The sequence below is a fragment of the Bos indicus genome, chromosome 3, assembly GCF_029378745.1.
Source record: "Bos indicus isolate NIAB-ARS_2022 breed Sahiwal x Tharparkar chromosome 3, NIAB-ARS_B.indTharparkar_mat_pri_1.0, whole genome shotgun sequence".
In the NCBI taxonomy this organism is placed as follows: Eukaryota; Metazoa; Chordata; class Mammalia; order Artiodactyla; family Bovidae; genus Bos; species Bos indicus.
This window is the reverse complement of record NC_091762.1, coordinates 1,079,344-1,104,801: the sequence shown is the minus strand read 5'-3', so window position 1 is coordinate 1,104,801 and position 25,458 is coordinate 1,079,344. Positions and strand designations below refer to the sequence as shown.

The 25,458-nt window shown below is 46.7% G+C and overlaps 1 protein-coding gene across 3 annotated transcripts in view; it reads left to right on the top strand.

The window, feature by feature from the left end:
• The first annotated feature begins 397 nt into the window (after window positions 1-397).
• Window positions 398-25,458, top strand: part of RCSD1 (RCSD domain containing 1) — a 71,893-nt gene continuing 46,832 nt past the window's right edge. The window contains exon 1 of one of the 3 annotated variants that reach the window (XM_070782360.1): window positions 398-642. Coding sequence is in view for 2 of the 3 variants with exons in the window: in XM_019986413.2 (XP_019841972.1) it covers window positions 637-642 (6 nt within the window). In the remaining variant the exon portion in view is untranslated. The remainder of the gene's footprint in view (window positions 643-25,458) is intronic. The other 2 variants (XM_019986413.2, XM_019986411.2) reach the window with 2 other exon arrangements.

The following is a 25,458-nucleotide window of genomic DNA, read 5'->3' as shown; positions in this document are numbered from 1 at the left end:
GCCCAGGAACGCCGGGAAAACCAGGTATGCGGCGAATGCAATTTCTTTTTAAATGAGGAGAGACGGGGGTAGAGAGGTACATAAAAGAAGTAAATAGAAAAGAGGGGAGATAAAAAGAATGAGAGAACCACTGTGACCTTTAGGGCAAGCGAAAAGAAAGAAGAGATGTTAAAGGAGAGAGAGGTTGAGGACTGACACCGAGCAAAGACCCGGGTCCTGGAGGAACTTCACGAGAAAGAGGGGCCACACGACTGTCCCATCCCCATGTTTGGGCAGATTAATGGAGTCGTGGCTCCCTCGCTTGAGTCCTGCCCCGGGAGGGGACAGTATCTGTTTAGATTTGTGTCTAAATTTAAACCCTGATCGCCGGCCTCCTTCCCCAGCTCCCCACCCTCCCCGCCTCCTCTCTCTCCCCTCCCCTCCCTCCTCCTCCTCCTCCTTCCTCGTTCTCTAGCGCGGGGCTGGGGCGGCCCGCAGTCAGCCCTGCAGCCGGCGAGCCGGGCGTGCAGCCGCTCACTTGCGCTGTGCCCGCCGGAGCCGAACCCGGTCCAGACGGGAGCAGAGCGCTGAGCGGGGATCGAGAGCCCGGGACAGAGCGAACGCGCGCTGGCGGCGCTGAGTCGGCACCTGGAGGACATGGAGGTAAAGAATCCCGCGGCGCGCAAGCAGGGTCCGAGCAGGGAGCACGAGCGAGGCTCAGCGCTGCGGCACTCCGGAGGCTAGCCCCCGGCCTTTCCTAGGGGACCCCTCCCGGCAGGCAGGGGGTCGGCCGGGAGGACCTCAGGGAGAGGGGAGGGGCCTTTCTAGAGGTTCAGCTATTTTGCTTAGGGACTCAAATGCTTCAGAAAAAAAAAAAAGTTAGGTGCTATAAACTTTGTAAATGGACAAATGTGTGAGCAAAATTTCTGATTTAGAAATCAGAAGCCGCTGGATCTGCAGAGATGAATATTGAAAGAGAAACAGAGCTGTTACCCTGAGGCACAGCGTCTATGGGCTTCCCTTTTCGATGAAGATTGAGCTTTTAAAAGTCCGGTTGCCCTCTTGCTTCTCAGGTCCCACTTTTGTCTGTCACATCTTTCAGAACTTTCTGGAAAGCTCCCCTCATGGGCAAATGGCACTATTTCTGATCAAACTTGAGACTTTCCTGTATGTCCCTGCATGCACTGGGGTGTGCTGGCTACATATCTGTGGGGGGCTCCAGGGTGAGGCCCACCACTGCTCTGCCTGGGGTTTTCCTGGGACAATTCCAGCCAGTGGGATCCAGGAACCACCCTCCACTGGAGGAGTGGCTGGTATATTCCCCTCCTCCCTGCCTTTAACATATTTTGAGGCTCCCATGGATTTTCCCCTTGAAATAGACCTGACATTTAGCCCTAAGCCTATTTTAGCTAGATTTAGGCTTGCTTTTAAAAAGAAGGAAAGCAAAGGTGATTCCCGTTTTCAAAAGCTGAACTGCTGCTCCCAGTGCTGTGGTCTCTTCCCTGTCACTGCTCTACACCAGAACTCAGGTTGGCTCTTCTAAGCAATCCTCACTGCCTGCAAAGCGCTGGGACTTCTCTGTGTGGGCAATAGGTCTGTCCTGGGCAGTTGCAGTCAAGTGTCCAGCTCTATCAGTTGTCTTCAGGGATCAGCTTCAGGGAGTCTTTATAAAGTGCAGGGGCCCCTGGGATCCGCCAGAGGCTAAGATGGGCCCTCTGGAAACATCTGTAAACTGGGGAAACTCCAGGCAGATTAGGGTTGGGAAAGGGTAAGAGGGAAACCCAGCAGTGGGTGTTTACCAGTCTACTCAAAGATAGCCTAGAGCAACAAGATCTTTCCTGGCTGCAGCTTCAGAACCAAGAAGGCAGATGGCTCTGGGAATGCCCATACGAACAAGAAGGTTCCCAAAGTTGCTTTAAGAGTTGGTTTCCTCTTCTGACAGTACAGGGTGCCTCAGGCCTTAGCTAGAGGTGCAGTGTAATTTAGGACCTCTTTAATCTCTTGCAGAACTGGATGGGAGATAAGAGCAAAGCTCTTAGGCTTTGAAGCAAATTGCTTACTGTTAGAGGGCCAAATTTGTTCTCAGAAGACACAAGGGAATCCTTCCAAAGGTACTTTCTTCTTCAGTTGAGGAAGGAACAGTGTGTGGCAGAGGCCCTGAAACTTGCCTGAGCAACTTCCTGTGTGGAAGTGAAAAGTGGGGTGGCGGGGGAGGGGGTGAAAAGAGAAGTGAGTGGTGAAAAGAGAAGATCCCCTAGTCTGTAAACATATGTGTAGTCATTGATAGGGGATTCTGCCAAGACAGGAGCACTGCTGGCCAGTCAGGAAGCGTGTCAGTCCACACTGAGTCTGTACAGGGCATGGATTTGTGGGTTGGCAGTGACTGCTTTTAAAGTTCTTTTGTCAAAATGCCTGAAAAAAGCACTCCAACAGCTAACACTGGTAAAGGAAGTGAAGAGGAAACCAAGAGGCTGGAGAAGTGACATTTCTTTAGCCAGGAAGTAAACTTTTTCATGGTGGGACATGATATCCAGGAGTGGGATTTGGGAATTTCTGAAAAATCTCAGAGTAAAACTCTTTTGAGAGGTGAAACCCACTTTTGAGACATGCCACTATATTTGATGAGAAATGGAGCTACATTACTTCCCAGTACTAGTAATTTATACCAGGCCAGTAAGTCTATGGGGTTGCACAGAGTCGGACACAACTGAAGCGACTTAGCAGCAGCAGCAGCAGCAGTAAGATTTATTCAACATTCATTCTCTAGAACCCATTTAACTTTTGGAAGTCTTTGGGGAATCTTTTTTTTTTTTAAGTTACTTTACTGTTATCAAAAATATCGATCATTACTTCAACCCTCTTTAAGCCCTCTGGAATAAACAAGAAAAGATGTCTTTTAAAAGCTCACAATCCAATAGGGAAAATAAGACTAATCTTGTCATGTGCCTAATTTTCAAATGCAAAAGTGCCTTAAGGTATGGCATTTGCAGACCCTAAATTCTATAGTATTTCAGTATTTCTTGCATTTCTGTGTAAGACTCAAAAGAAGTCTTAAAAGAAAGGTGGGTGGTGAGGAGGAGAAGTCATAAGAAATGGATGCACGGAGAACATGCCAGCTTTGTGCAGAAAAGTAAGCCAGTTGGCTGGAAAGGAAGGTGAAGAAGCAGAGAGAGAAAAAAAAGAAAGTAATAAGATAAAAACCACAGGGCCTCTGAGTATATAGTGGATCCTGCCCAAGTGGGTGAGTGGGAGCTGGAATTCAAGCCATCTGGAAGAAAGGGTTACTTTGCTTTGTAAAAAGTCTCCTTGCCTAGCTGTACCCCAAAGGGATGCCTTTTTCGGATTCAGACAGAGGCTAGCTGCAGGCCTCAAAGCCAGATAGTGGATGGCCCTGGATTCTGCTCCTTGGACAGTAAGAAACTCTAAGTGGTCTTGAGTAAGATGGCATCCACCTTGTAGCAGGGATGATATGGCAAAAATGCCAGTGTATAGAGTGAACAAGGAAACCAGACTCAAGAGCTACTCTGAGAGTCCAGGCATATTGTGACTTTGAGAGAGCAAGAATGAAAGAAATGGAAGAATAAAGACCATGTGTTACATAAGAAACCGGAAATGACTTCTGTGTTTGAGCTCGTCAGGGTGCACAGGTGAGTAGGGTTCTCTGAGATGCCAAGGAGAGTGGCAGTACTGCTTTTACACGTTTGTAATAAGCCTTTTGTAGGCAGCGACTCTCTTACTGGTCTTTAGGTCTCCAGAAGTTTGCACAGTGCCTAAATCATATAATTCCTTGAGATGAGCTTGCTTGATAAATGAATTAACAGAAACAGAGAACTCTTCCCCTCTCAGTCTGCAGCTCAAATATCTCCACCTCGGGAAGCCTGTACAGATGCCCTCAGACTCTACAGCACACTCAGGGCACTTTTTTCAAACTGAATTAGAGTACTAGACAAACCTGTAACTGTCTGCTTACCTGGTTCTCTCCCTGGAAAATTCCTCAAGGACAGGGGCCATATATATCTAGTGCTTGATGGCACTCAAATGCTTGTTGAATGAGTAAATAAATGGTTGAAGATGGGAAAAAATCAATTTAAAACAACAACAACAAGGTTTAGATATGTTGGTTTAGGTTGTTCTAACCAGGAGTGTCCAGCCTCCCATGAGAAGTACAGGCCTTTTATGATGAAAATATGATTCTTCTCTAGAAGAGATGGTAGGTGAAGTTACTCTGGATAGGAACTCAGAATGGAGAAGTGTATAGTAAAGAAAGAGCTGGAGACGTTGCACATCAAAATCAAACCAGTACTCTTCAGTTCAGTTCAGTTCACTTGCTCAGTCGTGTCCGACTCTTTGCGACCCCGTGAACCACAGTACGCCAGGCCTCCCTGTCCATCACCAACTCCTGGAGTCCACCCAAACCCATGTCCATTGAGTCGGTGATGCCATCCAACCATCTCATCTTCTGTCGTCCCCTTCTCCTGCCCTCAATCTTTCCCAGCATCAGGGTCTTTTCAAATGAGTCAGCTCTTTGCATCAGGTGGCCAAAGTATTGGAGTTTCAGCTTCAGCATCAGTCCTTCCAATGAACACCCAGGACTGGTTTCCTTTAGGATGGACTGGTTGGATCTCCTTGCAGTCCAAGGGACTTTCAAGAGTCTTCTCCAACACCAGTACTCTTAGTTGCTTAAATATAAGTTGTAGGTACTACCGTTTTTAATTTTGCCACTGAACATGTAATGAATTTCTAATTTAGATGGACAGAGTTAATGAGCCCTTTTCTCTGAGGTAACTCCACAGTCCTTTCTAGATAGTGTCATTCATCCATTTATTCAGTATTTATTGGGCATTTATTATGTACTGGATCTTGAGTGATGAATGTCAGTTAAATACTCCCAGACTATCTTGTCATCCTCACAGGTTATCAGTATTACTAATGAAAGGTATGTGTGTATGTGTATATACTGATACATATAATGTATTCATTTTGTAACCTACTTTTTCCAATGATATCTTTTTACTTCATTAATATTGCGGGGCGGCGGGGGGGATGTTGTGCCAGGAAGCTTGGAGTCCTAACCATTGGACACCAGGGAGTTCCCATACTTCATTAAATATTTTCTCCCACAGTTTCACCAACAGCCGTTGCTGGTTTTGGACCCACCCTCTCACTGAGCCATATGTTGGCTGCTGACCGATGGGCCATAATAAGGGATTGCTTGGCCTCTGGAAGCTGGATTTTGGCTCAGTGGACTTGCAGGCCTGCCCAAGTACCCCCCACATTCCTGTCTGGCTCCCACTCTGTGGGACCCTCAAAGTACCACTGGCTTCCACTTAATAGACACTTCCATTGCCAGGACCACAATGACAGGGAAAGTTCCAGCAGGCAGACTGGAAGGGCCCAGGCGCTATCACAGGAGGGGGTGAGCACACATTCCCGGAGCAGAGTCAGGTTTCAGAGCCCAATCCACAGCGTATCTGCTGACAGCCAGGGGAGCCAGAAGCTGGCGAGTGCGGTTCCGTGGGAAATCTGAACACTGGAAGCTCAGCAGCCTGGTAATCTTATCAAGGCCTCAAGAGAACGTTTTGGTTCCAGAGAAATCTGAAGGCAAATCTGCCATCCTACAGTAATAGTTTTAGGTTTGCAGAATCAGCTTGACCAGCTTGACTCAATTCATTAGAATCTAAACATCTCAGAGCTCTGGGTGGAATGAAACAATCTCCAACTGCCATATAGTGAAGGAGGAAACAAGACACAGAGATTGAGGCTGCCTAGGGAATTACGCACCACTGAACCTTTGGAAAGCCGCAGTTTTTCACTCACCTAGTTTTTCTCTCAGCCTAAACCTTAAGAGGTAGAATGGTTGGTTTCATCACAAAATAAATATCCACCTCATTTTGGCCTTCAGAGTCAGGTAGATGTTTTTAATCACTCTGTGCAGAAGATATAATGGAACTGCTAACACAGTACCAAGGTTTGGTCACCAGCATCAGTATTATTGCTCTAGGGATGCAGAGGAGCTCACCTACCCAGTGGATCTACCTGAGTCAGACACTGCCCTTATACCCTTGTCTTTTGTGGATTGAGCTCTCCATCTTTTTCCTTTTAGGTTTCCTGAATATCTATCTCCTGGGAATTGTGGGAAATGACTGCTGAGCTTATGAGATTCATCTTACCTGAGTCAAATCTTATCTTGAGGGAATGGGCCTCTGCATTTGGGGCCCAGGACCTCCCTAGGAGAGGTGAGATGGGCTTTCAGGGTCTTTACATCTATCATGAGCCTCCTGAGATGCCATCAGAGCGAATACTCAATGGGGAGTGTTGGGGCCCCCAGGCTGGAAGCACTGAGAAGTTCTAGACATTGGAGCTGGACATTCTCTTCGGCCAAGGTGTCCCTAGCCCTTCATTTTGAACGTGCTTGCGCTGTATCAGAGCCGCCTTCCTGGCCTTGGGATAGCAGTCACAACTCTTTCCTAAGCTAGATCTTCAATAATCGATAATAATTCATAGCATACAACACACGATAGTTCTTTAATTAGGTCCAACAGACATACACTGAGGCCCCGCTGCTGCCAGGTGGTGGGGAGAGGAAGATGAATGTCTCACCTGCTGGTCTCCGAACAGCTCCCGTCCAAGAGCCGGGCCAGCGCCTATAGGCATGTGCAAGAGGTTTGAATTCACGTGGACAGAGGAGAGGCATCGTACCCAGCCTAGGGTTCAGACGGGCTTCCTGCGAGAGATGGCTTCTACGTGGAGTCTGGAGGGATGGGGAGGAGTTGACCAAGTGCAGAGAATGGGGAGGTGCCTTCTAGTTAGAGGGTGGCAAGCAAAGCACTGATGCTAGAAGCATCGTGTGAGGACAAGCAGTCCGTGTCTGGAGTCAGTCAAGGTAAAGGTATTTGAAGTTGGGGAGCTAGAGGGGGGATATAGAGAAGTAAAAGTTACAGTTCCTACCATAAAAGGACCTCTGTTCTATTTGGGGAAACAAAATATACACATAGGACACAACGTAAAAAAAGTACAAGATTGAAGATAAGTTCTCAGGTGTGTGGGCATTCAGAGTCAGCGTCTCTAATGGGAGCTAGAGAAAACTTGCTTCCTCTACTGGGGATTTCCCCTACAAGTGGGGCTCTTCCCAGGCTCCCTGGCAGCCCCAGGGGTGAACAGCTAACAGGGGATTTCAGCCCAACGATTAGCATACTCAAGCCCAGGGCCTGCGCCTAAAAGCTCTGAGGCGGAAATCCAATTTGAAATAGACCCCGGGCCCCAAGGGAATGCCTGTGGTCAACTCAACCAAAGCCGCCCCCATAGCCCTCCTTCAGTTCACACCTCCACCTGCAGCCCCACTCCTGCATTCCTCACACGTCCTGTGCCTGCTCCAAAAAGCCTTCCTCTTTGTCCAACGGCAGCACAGGCACAAGCCGAGGTGAGCCCCGGAGCAGCAGCCAGCCACGTGCCTCAGCTCAGGCTGGGTCCAGAAAACAGTGCGACAGAAACAAGACGCCAAGACTTGTGACTGCTATTATACAACCCAAGCACCCACACCAGAGGTCACAGAGAATTTACATCTCACAACGCGCCATAGAGGGCTTCTGGCTTCCTTGGGGCCTCACCCCTAGACCCTCACCTGTGATAATTTATTCCAAGCACATGAGTCAAATGGACAGTTCTCCTACCTTGATGGGGCCACCCCCTCCACCGCCCCCCCATGTCTGAAATACATTGCCAAGCTTCAGATTCGTCGCTTGTCTTACTTTCGAGATATGTTTTGATGGATAGTGCGAAATCCATTTCTCAACATCCATACTGATAATTCAGTCCTGAATATTCATTGGGAAGACTGATGCTGAAGCTGAAACTCCACTACTTTGACCCCTGATGCAAAGAGCTGACTCAATGGAAAAGACCTTGATGCTGGGAAAGATTGAAGACAGGAGGAGAAGGGGGTGACAGAGGATGAGATGGTTGGATGGCATCACCGACTCGATGGACATGAGTTTTAGCAAGCTCCAGGAGTTGGTGATACACAGGAAAGCCTGATGTGCTGCGGTCCTTGGGGTCACAAAGAGTCGGATACAACTGAGTGACTGAACTGAACTGATACTGATGTCATGTAGGAGAAACCTGAAGCTTGCTGTCATGGTAATCCACTTGTTGAACACCTTCTATATACAGATGTTTTACATAAGTTAATCTTTTCAATCTTCATAAAGTCCTATTCCATCTGTTTTCTAGATGAGGATGCTGAGGATTCAATATGATTAAATTATATGCCCAAGGTTTGGAAGGTGATTACCAGAAGTTCCAACATTTGAACCCACCCCACTCGGTGGGATCCTGTGGCCCGTTCTCTTCCTCCTGTAGTAGAGAGGCTCTGGCTGCCCACACAGTGCCCACAGCATGTGTGACAGGGAGACCACATGCCCCTTGACCTGGCCAGTTCTCCTCCAGCCCAAGGCCACTGGGGAGGCCAGCGGCTCAAGGCTCGGGGCCTCTGAGGTCTGGTACAGATTTACTCCGAGTCCTCATCTACACATCTAATAGGCTTCTGAAAGGCTCCACTTGTGTTTCTGAATGAAACTAGTGCCAACATCTATGGCACAAAGGAAGTTTAAATACACATTCATTTTTATGGCTTAGAGTTTTGAGAGCAAGAAGGAATAATAGCAGTTTCTTTCATTCCCTTCATTCTAAAGATGAAGAGGGATTTCCCTGGTGGTCCAGCGATTAGGACTCCTTGTTTTCACTGCTGAGGGGCTAGGTTCAATTCCTGGTTCTGTTTGGGGAGCTAAGATCCCACAAAATGTATGGCATGACCAAATAAATGAGGAAACTGACATAAGTGATATACTGATGGTCACACTTCAAGTCAGTTAGTGGCAAAGTCAGAACTAAGATGAAGGTCTTCTGGCTCCCAGCACAGGAACCTCCCTTCTACAGGGCATGTGTGATCCATGTGTCTAAATAAGTTCATAATTACTTTATTGCTTCTGCATGTCTGTGTATAGTCTTCTTGAGGCTTTCCAAGTCCATACCGATGGTGCTTGGTTTCTAGGTTTTATCTGGCAAGCACCGTTATAGGGGGATGGTAGGGGTTGGGGGAGATGGGCAGAGAGAGGGACAGCTATTATTATCACTGTCTTAAGCAACAAGTGCCAAGAGATCTTAAACTAAGTCCGTGAGGGTGCCACCCCACTAGGGAGAGAACTCCACCTGTCCTCCAACCCTCCTTTCTATGGTGCCCTCAAAAGGTCTTTCTGGAAGAGTCTTTGGCCCCTGCTGCCTAGTCATTCCTGAATCTCCTCACAAAAGCCTAAATTGATGTACTTGGGAGGACAAGAACAAGGATGATTCCAAGCCCATGTGGAATGAATGGAAGACTCAGAGGGATGCTGGTACTCTGGGTTACTGTCTAAAGCCAGTGGAGTTGGCAGATGCGTGAGTTTGCTAGGACTGCCATAATATATGACCACAAATGCGGTCTCAGAAATCTATTCTCTCACAGTTCTGGAGGCCAGATACCTGAAACCAAGGTGTCACAGGAGACCCTAGGGGAGAATCCATTCCACACCTTCTAGAACTTCTTGTGGTTGCCAGCTTTCTTGGCTATGGTCACTGTAATCTTTGCCTCATGTTCCCTTTACCTTCTACTCTGTGAGTCTCTTCTTAAGGACATGTGTCATTGGATTTAGGACCTACACTGATAAACCAGGATGATTTCCTCATCTCAGAATCCTTAACTACATCTGCAAAGATCCTTTTATGAAATAAGGTAACAATTCCAGGTTCCAGAGATTGGGAAGTGATCATATTTGGGGGGGCACCATTTAGCTCATGACAGCAGTCAGCCCGCTCTTCATTATAAGGGAAGGAGACTTCGGGCTTGGCAGATCAATCCTTGCTTATTGCTCGGCTCTCTTGTGACACTCCTCTCCTTACTGTCCTAGGGGTGAATAGTGGTGGTGGAGTCCCCAAGTCATGTCCGACTCTTATGACCCCATGCACTGTAGCCCACCAGTCTCCTCTGTCCAGGGCATTTCGCAGGCAAGCTTACTGGACTGGGTTGCCATGAACAGCCAATTCATTGATTCTTGTCGTGAGACTAATTTCCTGCCTCTAGGGTAGCCCACACACACACATATATATATACTGTACTGGCATGAGGGACAGCCAGAGCCTTCTCTGCTCAGAGCCACAGTCAGGAGAGCAGGTATGCAGGGCCGGGGCTCCTCTCCAGGGGGCCATGAGGGTCTGCAGGGCTGGGGCTCCTCTCCACGGGGCCGTGAGGGTCTGTAGGGCCGGGGCTCCTCTCCACGGGGCCGTGAGGGCCATCTCTCTCTGCTCTGGTCCCTTTCCCATGGGATAACTATGGTGTCAGCAGGTTGAGAAGAGCTACTTAAGATAATCTGGGATCATCTCTACCTTCAGAGAGGATTGTGTCTAGCAAGATTATAGAATTACATTTTATATGCTCTCATTTGATATTTGGTTATCAAATACCTTATTCATGCATTCTTCCATTGATTCATTTAAGCTTGCCTGGTGGCTCAGTGGTAAAAAATCTGCCTGCCAGTTTTGGAAACACAGAGAATAGATTTGTGGACACTGTGGGTGGGCAGGGGGTGGGGTAGGAGAGGATGGAATGAATGGAGAGAATAATATAGAAACATGTATATTACCTTATGTAAAATAGATAGCAAGTTTGCTGTAGGACTCAAACTGGGGCTCTGTGACAACCTAGAAAGGTGGGATGGGGTGGGAGGTGGGAGGGAGGGGACATATGTATACCTACGGCTGATTCATCTTAATATATGACAGAAACCAACACAATATTGTAAAGCAATTATCCTTCAATTAAAAATAAATAGAATCTTTAAAAAGACCCAGCATAGCCAAAAATAAATAAATAAAATTAAAAATAAAATGAGCTAAAATTAATTAAAGTGTTAAAAAAAAAAAAAAAAGAATCCACCTGCCAATGAAGGAGATGCAAGTTTGGTTGCTGGGTCAGGAAGAGCCTCTGGAGAAGGAAGCGGCAACCCACTCCAGTATTCTTGCCTGGGAAATCCCATGAATGGAGGAGCCTGGAGGGCCACAGTCCATGGAGTTACAAAAGAGCTGGACACGACAGCAACTAAACAACACAACTAAGCAGTTACCAGATGAGAGTTTATAAGACACAGTACCTGCTCTCAAGATCTGCACAGTCTGGGGTGAAAGAAAAGCAGTGATTACAGAACAGTGTGATTGGCCCTGTAAAGGCTCTGTGTAAAGGCAGTCTGATGGGACTGGTGAGGACAGGTGACTGTAGCAGTCCAGGCAGCTAGTGTCGCTATAAGACAATTCCGTGGTCTTAGTGGCTGAAAAGAGTGAGTGCTGTTTCTCACTCTGTGAAGCGATGCCTGGGGGCTCTGCTTAATGTTATTGTTCTCCTCCGGGAACCCTGGTTGACAGAGCAGCTACCATAAAGCACATTGTCAGTTGTCACAGCAGATGGGGGAGGGTTCTGGAGGACTTGTCCTTGCTGTGACTCTGGCCTGAAAGGATTGGAACTAACCACATTCAACTCAAGCCCAGGGAGGAGGAAGTGCAGTCCTTCCGCATGCCTCAGGTGATGAGAGAGCTTGACAAGTTGCGTGAACATCATTCAGGTCCTGGGGAAATCTTAGAAGACTTCACAGAGCAGATGACCTTTGAGCTAGTCTGGAAGTTAGACTGTTGTGTCTTTCAGGTTGACCAAGATGTGAAGGCTGAGGAAGAAAGCATTAATCTGTGCTCACTCAGGGCTCACTTGAGACTTACACTACTCTTGTCAGAGATGTTCTTCCTGATTAAAACAAAAGCTGCTTTGCAAGCATAAAAAAATGTTTTTAGTGATTTTAGTTGTTTTTCATGCTCTGAGGTATGATTAAGAGGGGCAGGTAGAGTTGAAAGAGAAGTCAGGGGGTGAATATATGTCCTGTTTCTATGGGTAAACATATTTCTTTATAGTCCAGCTCTCACATCCATACATGACCACTGGAAAAACCATAGCCTTGACTAGACAGACCTTTGTGGGCAAAGTAATGTCTCTGCTTTTTAATATGCTGTCTAGGTTGGTCATAACTTTTCTTCCAAGGAGCAAGTGTCTTTTAATTTCATGGCTGCAGTCACTATCTGCAGTGATTGTGGAACCCCCCAAAATAAAGTCTGACACTGTTTCCACTGTTTCCCCATCTATTTGCCATGAAGTGATGGGACAGGATGCCATGATCTTCGTTTTCTAAATGTTGAGTTTCAAGCCAACTTTTTCACTCTCTTCTTTCACTTTCATCAAAAGGCTCTTTAGTTCCTCTTCACTTTCTGCCATAAGAGTGGTGTCTTCTGCATATCTGAGGTTATTGATATTTCTCCCAGCAATCTTGATTTCCTGCTTGTGCTTCATCCAGCTCAGCATTTCTCATGATGTACTCTGCATAGAAGTTAAATAAGCAGGGTGACAATATGCAGCCTTGACGTACTCCTTTCCCTATTTGGAACCAGTCTGTTGTTCCATGTCCAGTTCTAACTGTTGCTTCCTGACCTGCATACAGATTTCTCAAGAGGCAGGTCAGGTGGTCCGGTATTCCCATCTCTTTCAGAATTTTACAGAGTTTGTTGTGATCCACACAGTCAAAGGCTTTCACATAGTCAACAAAGCAGAAATAGATGTTTTTTCTGGAACTCTCTTGCTTTTATGATGACCCAACGAATGTTGGCAATTTGATCTCTGGTTCCTCTGCCTTTTCTAAAACCAGCTTGAACATCTGGAAGTTCATGGTTCATGTACTGTTAAAGCCTGGCTTGGAGAATTTTGAGCATTCCTTTACTAGCTTGATGAGTACAATTGTGCAGTAGTTTGAGCATTCTTTGGCATTGCCTTTCTTTGGGATTGAAATGAAAACTGACCTTTTCCAGTCCTGTGGCCATTGCTGAGTTTTCCCAATTTGCTGGCATATTGAGTGCAGCACTTTCACAGCATCATCTTTCAGGATTTGAAATAGCTCAACTGGAATTCTGTTACCTCCACTAGCTTTGTTCATAGTGATGCTTCCTAAGGCCCGCTTGACTTAGCATTCCAGGATGTCTGGCTCTAGGTGAGTGATCACACCATTGTGGTTATCTGGGTCATGAAGATCTTTTTTGTACAGTTCTGTGTATTTTTGCCACCTCTTCTTAATATCTTCTGCTTCTGTTAGATCCATACCGTTTCTGTCCTTTATTGTGTCCATCTTTGCATGAAATGTTCCCTTGGTATTTCTAATTTTCTGTAAGAGGTCTCTAGTCTTTCTTATTCTATTGTTGTCCTCTATTTCTTTGCACTGATCACTGAGGAAGACTTTCTTTTCTCTCGTTGGTATTCTTTGGATCTCTGGATTCAAATGGGTATATCTTTCCTTTTCTCCTTTGCTTTTTGCTTCTCTTATTTTCTCAGCTATATGTAGGGCCTCCTCAGACAACCATTTTGCATTTTTGCATTTCTTTTTCTTGGGGATGGTCTTGATCCCTGTCTCCCATCCAATGTCATGAACCTCTGTCCATAGTTCTTCAGGCACTCTGTCTATCAGATCTAATCCCTTGAATCTATTTTTCACTTCCACTGTATAATCGTAAGGGATTTGATTTAGGTCATACCTGAATGGTCTAGTGGTTTTCCGTACTTTCTTCAATTTAAGCCTGAATTTGAAGCTGAAACTCCAGTACTTTGGCCACCTGATGTAAAGAACTGACTTATTTGAAAAGACCTTGATGCTGGGAAAGATTGAGGGCAGGAGAAGAAGGGGATGACAGAGGATGAGATAGTTGGATGGCATCACCGACTCAATGGACATCAGTTTGAGTAATCTCCAGGAGTTGGTAATGGACAGGGAGGCCTGGGGTGCTGCAGTCCATGGGGTCGAAAAGAGTCAGACACGACTGAGCGACTGAACTGAACTGAACTGATACCTGAATGGTCTAGTGGTTTTCCCTACTTCCTTCAATTTAAGTCTGAATTTGGCAATAAGGAGTTCATCATCTGAGCTACAGTCAGCTCCCAGTCTTGTTTTTGCCGACTCTATAGAGCTTCTCCATCTTTGGCTGCAAAGAAAATAGTCAGTCTGATTTCGATGTTGACCAGCTGGTGATGTCCATGTGTAGAGTCTTCTCTTGTTGGAAGAGGGTGTTTGCTATGAAAAGTGCATTCTCTCGGCAAAACTCTAATAGCCTTTGTTCTGCTTCATTCTGTACTCCAAGGTCAAATTTGCCTGTTATTCCAGGTGTTTCTTGACTTCCTACTTTTGCATTTCAGTCCCCTATAATGAAAGGACATCTTTTTTGGGTGTTAGTTCTAGAAGGTCTTGTAAGTCTTCATAGAACCATTCAACTTCAGCTTCTTCAGCGTTACTGGTTGGGGCATAGACTTGGATTACTGTGATATTGAATGGTTTGCCTTGGAAACGAACAGAGATCATTCTGTCGCTTTTGAGATTGCATCCAAGTACTGTATTTCGGACTCTTTTGTCAACTATGATGGCTACTCCATTTCTTCTAAGGGATTCTTGCTCACAGTAGTAGATATAATGGTCATCTTAGTTAAATTCACCCATTCTAGTCCATTTTAGTTTAGATTGGATTGTTACGAGGCCTAAGTGAATTAATGACATCATACCTCAGTATACACAGGAAATTGGTTCCAGGAACCACCCCCGCCCCTCAGATTCTGTGGATGCTCAAGTCTGTATATAAAATGGCGTAGTTGTTATTATTCAGCCGTGTCAGTTGTGTCCGACTCTTTGTATCTATGCACATTCTCCTGTATACTTTAAATCATCTCTAGATTACTTATAATAGTTAATACAATGTAAAAGCTGTGTAAATAGTTGCTGACACTTGGCAAGTTCAAATTTTGCTCTTTGGAACTTTCTGAAGTTTTTTTTCTGAATATTTTTGATCCACAGTTGGTTTAATCTAAGGATGCAGAACCTGTGGAATTGAAGGGCCAGCTGTACTTGTGCAAAGCATTTAGAACAGTGCCTGGCACATGTTTTATGGGCAATGATTGTCATTTGAATAAACAGCCTTTCTATAAGAGATTGGCTTCTTTTGGTTTTGACTGTCACCCTGAATGGACAAGAGAACCCCCAAAGTTCTCCAGCCTGAGAGCGTGGGGGTAGAGGGGTGTTAGTGCACATGCACGCCACCTCTCCTGGTGGTGCACTCCAGACTCCTGTATGCAGTTGGTGTTTGGAAGCAGTGCTTTAACAGCACCCATGTAAGTCCAGACTAGACCCAAGGTAACAGCCCTGTGGGAGCCTTAGGCATGGAATAGCAAATCCAAGCTGCAGGCTCACAGGCACCCAAGGCCTGCCAGCAGAAAGCATCATTACCTCAATAAATGCATTTCAAAGAAAGGGAGACAGCAAGTGTATTCTATGGTTCACTCTGGTACAGCAGGTGAAATGAGGAGGTAGGAAAAAGACAGTCCAACTGAAGTGTGATTTCCCTTCCTCTTTCTCCTTCTTTCACTAGTCACCTCTTGCCTGACCTGTCCTCACCTTTCACACCTGCATGAGAGGCCCTGCTAGGGAGCTGAACAGGGTGGGATGCCATGATTGCAAAGACACCTGCAGGGACTGGAGACTGAGAAGGGAACCATGCAGAGCCCTTCTCAGCTAACGTCAGTCTTAGCTGACATATATCCTGAGCTTTCTGCTGGGCTGAAGGAATTGAGTGCCTTCATATACCAACAAGGGCTTCCCTGGTGGCTTGTGAAGTGAGGTGAAGTTGCTCAGTCGTGTCCGACTCTTTGCAACCCCATGGACTGTAGCCCACCAGGCTCCTTGGTCCATGGGGTTTTTCCAGGCATGAATACTGGAGTGGGTTGCCATTTCCTTCTCCAGGGGATCTTCCCAACCCAGGGATTGAACCCAGGTCTCCCGCATTGTAGGCAGACGCTTTACCATCTGAGCTACCAGGGAAGCGGTTCAGAATTCACCTGCCAGTGTGGGAGTCACAGTTTTGATCGCTGGGTAGGGAAGATCCCCTGGAGAAAGAAATGGCAACCCATTCCAGTACTCTTGCCTGGGAAATCCTATGGACAGAGGAGCCTGGCAGGCCACAGTCCATAGGGTAGCAAAGAGTCAGACATGACTTAGCAACTAAGCAACATATACCAACAAGGGTATTCTGATTTCTCAAATAGTCAAGGTTGCTCAACCTTCTCTGAATTCATCCTGCCAAAATAATTACTTGTATTACAGAGGGTGGTGTTTTTTTTTTGTAACATGGACTCAGAGCAGGTTGAATTACCTTACCTGTAGTGGGGCTTCAGTACACTTTGAATCCCAGGTCTTTCCCAAGGGGCATCTCCAGGGTCAGGCCACTGGGCTCTGTCATTGGCCCTGGCTTGTTAAACAATTTTGTTAATGAATGAAAAATAGAAAGAAACCAGATGACCCACAGCTGGGATAGTTAATATGATACATGACATATTCAAGTTCAAAATGATTTATATAGGTTGGAATGCCAGGCCAAAACCAACATAATGAAATTAAACAGGGATGAACTTCAAGTCCTCTGCTTAGCTTTGGAATGTCAGGCACCAGGGTAGGACAGACCTGGCTTGGAAATACTCGTTTGTTTAGTCAATTCCACGTATATTTATCAGGACCACTGTGTGAAAGATGCTGTCTGAACCCTCAAAGGGAGTCTGATATAAACATGATATCTCAAAATGCTAAAGGTTTGGTAGTGTTTGGGGGAAGGGATATGCATATCTATATAAACCCAAGGTACACAATATGAAGTGTCATGTAAGTGACAAGACCATGGGGCTGGGAGACTTTCTCAGAGACAGATCATGCTCAGCTGGAGGAGGCTTCATGGGAGAGGTTCACAGTGTGCACTGAAAACCAGGAAAATTCTGTCTTGTCTTTTTCAGCAGGTAGCTATAGTGAAGGAGAAAGAAGTAACAGTGGTGGTCAGCTAATGGGACACGTTGGGGGAGTGGGGAGCTATGAGTACCCTAAGTGACAAGTGGGCATATGTGTACACTCATGTGCCTGGGTATGTGCCCATGGGAGTGGGGAGAGGATGCAACCAGGCTGTGCACAGACCAGAAAGACAGTGTTGATAACGTGGGCTTTCTTCAGTGGTATTGAAGGTCTTTGAAAAGTGGGGGATTCCTGGGATCAAAGAAGCACTGGAGGTCTGTTCATCTGGCCCCAGGGTGTAGGATGAATGGATGGGAGACTGGAGAGGCCAGAATACCAGTTGAGAGGCTAAAACACCCGTGAGACAGGGCCTTGAGATTGGAAAAGCAAAGAAACTGCAGAATAAACTGAAGCAAAGATTCACATATTTGGCATTTGTTGGGAGACTGCCATAGGGGTGGGAGTTAGAAAGAAAGTGATCAGAGTGACTGCATTTTCAGAAAGAAGAATTGTGCTGGTTTGGGAAGGAGAGAGGCTGTGTTTAGGTTGATGTCTTCTAGGACATTCCAAATTGGAAATTCAGAACTGGCGCGTGGAGAGGCGGTAGGCTGAGACAGCTTCAGTGGTCTTCTGCACAGATTGGTCTCTGCAGCTGGCACAGTGAGAGGCCAAGGCAAAGCGAGGAGCAGGCCAAGGACGGCGCTGTGGGTGTCCCTCGCGCTCGAGGAGCCCAGGATGGCTAATGACAGCAAAGAGCCAGTTCATGTGCAAAGTATTGGGAGTCTTAGCTAATCACAAGCTTCCCATAACCTAGTCCTTTTTTCTTTTTTTTAAGAAAAGACTCAATCCCAGGCTTTATGTCTGTATCCCACAAATATAGGACTTGAAATTTTTTATCCTGCCCATGTGTCCTCCCGGGACTCTGTGCGGTCCCATCTCCTTTCCCCGAGCTCTCTCTCAGTCCAGGAACGGAGGCCTTGAGGGAATGGGCCTCAGTGCTTTAGGCTGTAACGTGGAGGTGCAGATGTGGTGCCTGAGGTACAGAGAAAGGGGGGAAAGGGAACAGGATTATTAATCCATTAGGTAAAGGTCCTCTAAGTGCTTTCAGTGGCAATCAGGTTACAGGTCTCACATCAGAAAATTTATAGACCCATCCACAGCCTCATGCTGGAAAGGTCTGAAAGAAGCCTTTTCTTATTATTATTTTTAAAATGATGATAAAGCCACAATCAACAACAACAACAAAAGTCTTTTTTAGAAAATCCTAGGTCTTGGTGTTCAAGGGTTTCTCTTTAGTTTTAAAATGATTACTTTATTTTTAAGCTAATATTAAACATTTTAAGGTAAAATTATTAAAACTTTCCTTCTAACACAACTATGTTTTTTTCTTGCTCCCTTCTCATCCTCAATTTTACCCCCTTTATCATTAAAAAAAAAAAAAACTGGGAGAAAAAGACAATTTAACTTAATATAACTGCTTCCAATTTCATGTCTAATATTTCTAGCCATATATGTAAATCTTAAAAAATTGTAATCGGTGTCTATGCAACTCTATACTCTATCTTTTTACCTAATGTTATTTCTTTTTCTATATAGTCATATTTTCACTTAAAACGTCTGCATGGTAGTCTGTTACACAAATGTGCTATCATCTGTTTAATCGTTTTGCTATTTTGGGACAAGGCATTTGCTTTCCTTTTCTCCGTATTGTAAATAACATGGCTATAAACAGTACATGTATCTTTTTTTTCTTCTCTTGGATTATTTCTTTGGAAGCAATTCCCAGGAGTGAAATGATTAGGCCAAAGAATATGAATGTTTTTACGGTTCTTGATAAATGCTACCATATTAGCCTGGGCTGCCTTCCTTCTGCAGACGCTCACTGTACCTAGTGTATAAATTGCAGGCTAAGCGAGCTGTGCCCGGAAGGAAGCGTGAGGTGACAATGCCCCATGGAGTCTGGTTCAGTCCAGAGCCCCATCTTCCCACTGCACTCGTGCGGGTCCCGCCGCCCCTGCTAGCAGGGAGGAGGGGAGGGCAGGAAAGGGGTGTGGGAAATGAAGCAACCATTTGGACTTCCTACTGGAGCAGCTGCAGATAGGGGGAAATTACATACCAGCAAGAGGGGGGCAGGGCAGAGTGAGCCAGGGGACACTCAGAACTTCACCTACAGATCAAGGATGGAGGCAGAGTAGCCTGTTTGAGCTGGCCTCTAGGAAGCAATGATTGGACTTGCTCCTAGGAAATCCCTCGCCATCATGGGCAAGGATGGTCTGGGTTAGGAAGAAGAAGCAATCGCCACTCACTCCCTTGCTTAATAAAGATTTCAGGTGTGCCCACTGTGTCAGGTTCTATGCTGGGAATTCTGGACTCAAAGGGGAATAAAACTGGGATACTTCCTCAGAGAGCTTGCAGTCTAGTAAGGAAGTCAGAAGAACAGATGATTACAATAGTTTGGTCAAGTATACTGATAAATCTGTGCTCAGCAGACAGATCTGGGTGTGACTCAGGGGATGGAAAGACTTCCCAAAGGAGGTGATGCCTGAGCGTGGTCGGAAGGATGAGGAAGAGCTGGAGAGCCGAAGAGAGGAGAGAAGGATGCTGCAGCTGGAGGCCGTGTTGAAGAGGGAAGGGAGAACGTGGAGTGCAGTTAGATTTAGTGGGTGCCGCCCAAGACTCCCCAGGGCTTGATCCAGGAAGCACCAGGATTTCCATGCAGAGCCTCTGGGGGCACAGTGCCGTTGCAAAGGGAGAGCTTAAGGGGCCAGCTTTGAAGCTGTATCTGGAGGGCAGGCACACTTAAACTGGACATGTATTTGGCATGGCTGCTGAGACTGCAGGGAACGGTCAAGCTCTCAAAAGCCACACTTTGTATTGCCACATGGTTTAGTCCCCATGCAGTGGAGGACAGGGAGTTAGGTGATCAGATTTACATTTGAAAAAGTTCACTATGGCTATGGTCCCCAGGGAATGGATTGGAGAGAGCATGACGTGGAGACCTTTGGGGGCTATTCAGTTATCTGGACTAACAACCAGGCAAGGTAGGGTTTGGAAAGGACCACGGAGGCAGAGGGGGAAAGAGGAGCTTGAGGGGTGACCCTTCCTCACAGGCTGAGAATTTTCCATCTGAGTCCTAACTGAAGACTAAGGGAAAAGGCAGTGCGGTCCCCAGGGCCTGTGCAGGTACATTGTGTGTGTGTGTGCTGGATGAGAACCAAGTGAGTCTTACAGTCTAGCTGGAAGGAGCCAGGCACGGTGGTACAGGAGTTCAGGAGTCTGGACCAAATTCTGTTGCTGTGGAAATTGCTGTGGGGTCTTAAATCATTGGCAGAAGATCTGGGGCCCTCACCAGGATGATCATTCTGGCTTATTGCGTGCCTGGCTTATTGGGAGGATTAAATGAGTTAATGTGTTCATTGTCAAGGACTTAGAAGAGGTATAAAGGATGGACAGATGCAAGGTGTTGTCACCTCTGTGTTTTGAAAACCACAGGGAAATATCTGTTAATAACTTGGTGTCTCAAAGAGAAGCCTGCTCTCTGGAGTGTATGAGGCAGGGTAAGGATGGGAGGTCAGCGGGCGTGTGCTTGTGCTTAGGCCTCTGCTTCCTCCTCTCCTGTGGTTTTTCTTTGAAGCTCAGTGCAGCTGTTACAGAAAGGCCAGGCTGGGCCCTGCCCAGATCACTCTGCTCAGAGGCAGAGGCTGCATTTCAAGCTACAAAGAGGAAACCAGCGGGGTGGGCAGGACTTCCTGACTCTAGCGTGTGGGTCCGTCCCTGGCCTGACACCCGAGGAACCTGCTGGAGGCCCTGCGTCCTAAGGAAAGACCTGCTGTCCATGCCAGGAGGACCGCCGCCTTGGCCCACCATCTAAGAGCTCTGTTCCAGCCACAGTAAGGGCAACGTTCAGGAGCTACAGGGACTCCCCCTGTCCAGTGAAGCATTTTGAATTTTAGAAGCACAGGCACTAATTAACAGAGCAGAGAGGGGAAAGGGCCAGAATCCACCCCAGCCAGTCACTCTGCTTATGTGAAGTTGAGCAGTTTTGATACAGTAGGGAAGGAGTCGAAGTGCCTTTGCCTTGCCAGCTATGAACACGAGTATATACAGTATGATAGGCTGGGGAGGCGTGGGGGCGCAGCCCCGAGGCGGCCTCCGCAGGCCAGAGCCTGTGCCTGTATTCGTTTGCTAGGGCTGCCAGAACAATGTACCACAGACTGGGGGCTTAAACCCAGAAATCTATTTTCTCACAGTTCTAGAGTACAATCTCATCCCGAGGTACTAGGGTCTAGGACATCAACATATAAATTTGAGGGACACAATCCAATATATAACAACATCCCCAGACCTAAAGCCTCACTTCCAGCTGTGGGTGAGGATGGAAAAAATTGCAGTAGAAGTCACCAAGCCACAGGGAAGGAAATGGAACTTGAAGTTCTCTGAAGACCCAGCGCATGCCCTTTTGCTCCCTGCCTGGCTACTTCCCTCACTCCTGCCCTGGAGCCATGTCCTAGGAAGAAGCACCCCGCTGTGGGCAGTGTTGCTGCCTGGCTCTCCTACTCTTGCGCTCTGCCTTGGCCCCAGGCACAGCTTCCGTCACCTTCTGGGTAGATAAACTCATATCACCTCTCCTGCCAACACAGTACAATGCGATGGACTCCACACTTGAGTTTTCTGGCCATTCTGAGCTGCTTTTGGTATCCTCAGTCCTGTAGGGCTTTGCTCCTGCTGGCCCCTCTGCCCCGAACCTCCCTGCTCTTCCCTGTTCTCCTGAGAGTAGTTTTGTCATGAAGTGAAAGTGAAGTCGCTCAGTCGTGTGTCCGACTCTTTGTGACCCCATGGACTGCAGCCTCCCAGGCTCCTCCATCCATGGGATTTTCCAGGCAAGAGTACTGGAGTGGGTTGCCATTTCCTTCTCCAGGGGATCTTCCCGATTCAGGGATTGAACCCAAGTCTCCCGCATTGCGGGCGGATGCTTTTACCCTCTAAGCCACCAGGGAATCCCCAGTTTTGTCCTACGGGGGCTTTTACTCTCCAGCCACTAGTCCATTTAGGGGGCCAGGGCTGCACAGCCAAGACGAAGGGGTGGGGCATGGCAGGGCCCCTTGTCTGTCCTGACCCACCAACTCCCTGTCAACCCTCTATTCTGAGATCGCTGGGTCAGCAAAAAGAGGCTGAGCCTCTGACAGGCATTCTCCCAGTTATCCTGGGGCTGCCGTCAGCCCCAGATTCACCCGTGCCTGAGGCGTGGGCCTCGGGAGTTTTCCCCGCTCCCTGGAGAGTCTGCCACCAGCGCCTTTTCCCACAGCAGGCTGGTGCCCTGCTATGAGGTCCCGGGAGGAGTTTTTCCCCACCCCTGCTCCTATCTCTCTTCACTGTCCCTTCCTCGTGGAGGCAGTGATTTCCCCCCTTATCATCTGGACAGGAGAGGATATGAGCTGAAAAGGAACCATGTTCCTTTTAGCTGAAACCTCTTTAAAGTTGAAACCTCACCATGGCCAGATTCTGGAGTGTATTTTCCAGCCAAGAGGCCTAGGTAAAGATACAAGCAGTTGTCAGAATGGAACCAGGCCTGCCCTCCATAAAAAGAGACTGACCAGTTGCTACCCCAGCTGGGAGCACACGTTTTCTAATGACAAAAACTGTGAACAAATTCAGAGCTGATGAACAATGTTTTTTGCCCCGTCTTTCCAAATTCACTGCCAGTTTTTGTCAAAGTGTATTTGTGTGACTCTCATTTTTGTACAAAACACTGTGAATTTCTCAGTTCTTTTTCTCTTTGTGTCCCATGCATATACCCATGTATTAGAAAGGTTGAGTATTTGTCATTTTTAACAGGAACATTGTTTTATTGCCTTTATAGTCTATCATTTTCTTCAACTATTCTCTGAACTGTAATATTCAGATGGTTTTTAAGTTTTCACCTCATGTGAAAAGCAATGCTATAGATGATTTTGTAGAAGCTGCATATTTCTTATTTCCTCAGCATATATTCTAAAAATAGAATAAAGAATTTTCAAGATCTTGTTACATCTGTCCATCTGTCCTAAATTACTTTAGTCATGTTCCATTGTGATGCCATGGACTGTAGCCCACCAGGCTCCTCTGTCCATGGCATTCTCCAGGCAAGAATTACGGAGTGGGGTTCCCATGCCCTCCTCCAGGGGATGTTCCCAACCCAGGGACTGAACCCGTGGCTCTTACCTCTCCTGCATTTCCAGGTGGGTTCTCTGACACTGGTGCCACTTGGGAAGTCCTCTTGTTACATAGTCCTAGATTATTGACTCAAGAGAAGGTAGGATTAATAATGGGTAGTGTTAATAGCAGTTTTTAAGGGGACGATTTCCCCCACAATCCTGGCAGCTCTGGCTTTTTGTTATTGTAACATTTTGCCAGTTTAATAGTGTGCATGGTCACCCAGTCCAGTACTTTTTCCTGGAAAATCCCATGGACAGGGGAGCCTGGTGGGCTGCAGTCCAAGAGGTCGCTAAGAGTTGGGCATGACTGAGCAACTTCACTTCCACTTTTCACTTTCATGCATTGGAGAGGGAAATGGCAACCCACTCCAGTATTCTTGCCTGGAGAATCCCAGGGACGGGGGAGCCTGGTGGGCTGCCGTCTATGGGGTCGCACAGAGTCGGACACGACTGAAGCGATTTAGCAGCAGTAGCAGCAGCATGGTTACCTTAAAGTTAATTTACATCTTGGAATTGACTGTCAACGTCTTGTGTCTTCCCAAATTATAACTCTGAGTCAGTATTTTCTCTCCGTGCTTTGGAAGTTTATCTTCTTTGATGTTTGCTGGTGTTTATTTTACACAGATTTCATATGTATAAGTATGTATAAGTATGTGGTGTGACTTCCCTTAGCAAGGCTCTCCACTAAGTCTTCTTTAGATCAAAGCCATGGTTCTCAACTATGGATACATGTTAGAGTCACATGGAGTGTCTAAAATACAGAACCTGGAGGACTTCCTTGGTGATCCAGTGTGGTAAAGAATCCATCTTTCAATACAGTGGATGTGGCTTTGATCTCTGATCAGAAGACCAAGATGTCACATGCCACGGGGCAACTAAGTCAGAGTGCTGCAACTAGAATGAAGCCCACGCACTGCACCTACTGAACCCACATGCTACCACAAAGACCAGCATAGCCAAAAAACCAAAAATAAACTGCTTCAGGGACTTCCCTGTGGTCCAGTGGATAAAGAATCTGGGCCCCCTTTGGAAATAAAGGAGAGGAGCTGAGCAGACTGCTGGTCTTATCTAACAGATGGAGACCCCAAGGCCCAGGGACTTGATCCAGAAACCAAAACCTCAATCTTTTCCAGTGGCTGATGTCTTTAAACCAATAAATATTTATTGTACACCTACTGTATGTTAGCCACTCTGCTAGGAATAGGGGGAAGTTGAGATGAAGGCTGTGGTACATCCTTCAAGGGGCTCATACTCTGGTGAGGGGGGCAGACAGCTCAGAGTAGCAAGGGAAGTGTTATGAGAGAGGTTTGCGTGGCTGGCTGTGATGACAGAACCCTGGGGAGAAGTCCATGAAAGCTTCTGGGAGGAGGGATCAAGACTCTGGGCCTGGGATGGAGAAGAAGAGGTATCCAGATAGAGAGAATAAGGATGAAGGAATCTGAGGTGGAGTCACAGGATATGCAAAGACACAGAGACATGCAAAAGCATAGTGTGTTTAGAGGGCTGCAGACAAATTCACGCTAGGTAAGAGTGTGATGTGGAGCTGGACTGCCAGGGTTGGAATCCCGGGTCTAACACAGTTTTGTCACCTTGGGCAAGTCATTTAGCCTCTTTAAGCTCAGATTCCTCCATCCACAATGTGAAAATCATAACACTTGGCTGGTTGGTGGTAGATCCAATGACATCATCTTTATTACGCACTAAGTATAGTAGTTGGTGCATAGTAAATGTTCACTAAGTATTGGCTTTTCTTATTGAGAAAAAGTTTTATCTTTTAGGGAGGAAAGATGGACAGGAGCCTTAGATTTTTTTTTTTAATGATAGTATATTTTTATTTTATTTTTTAATTATTTATGCTCAGTTGCTCAGTTGTGTCCAGCTCTTTGCGACCTTATGGACTGTAGTCCACCAGGCTCCTCTGTCCATGAGATTTTCCAGGCAAGAATACTGGAGTGGGTTGCCACTTCCTACTCCGTTTAAATTATTCCTTTGTTTATTATTTGTGGTTGCACTGGGTCTTCATTGCTGGTTGTGGGTTTTCTTTAGTTGCGGTGAGTGGGGGCTGCTCTTGCTGTGGAGCACAGGCTCTGGGCCCTCCAGCTTCAGTCAGTGCAGCACGTGGGCTCAGCAGCTGCGGCTCAAGGGCTCATCGTGGCACGTGAGCTTAGTTGCTTTACTTCATGTGGAATCTTCCCATACCAGGGATCGAACCCGTGTCCCCTGCCTTGGCAGGCGGATTCTTATCCACCGCTCCACCAGAAAAGTCCCATACTAAGATGTTTTGATTGTGTGCTGCTGCTGCTGCTAAGTCGCTTCAGTCATGTCCGACTCTGTGCGACCCCATAGACGGCAGCCCAGCA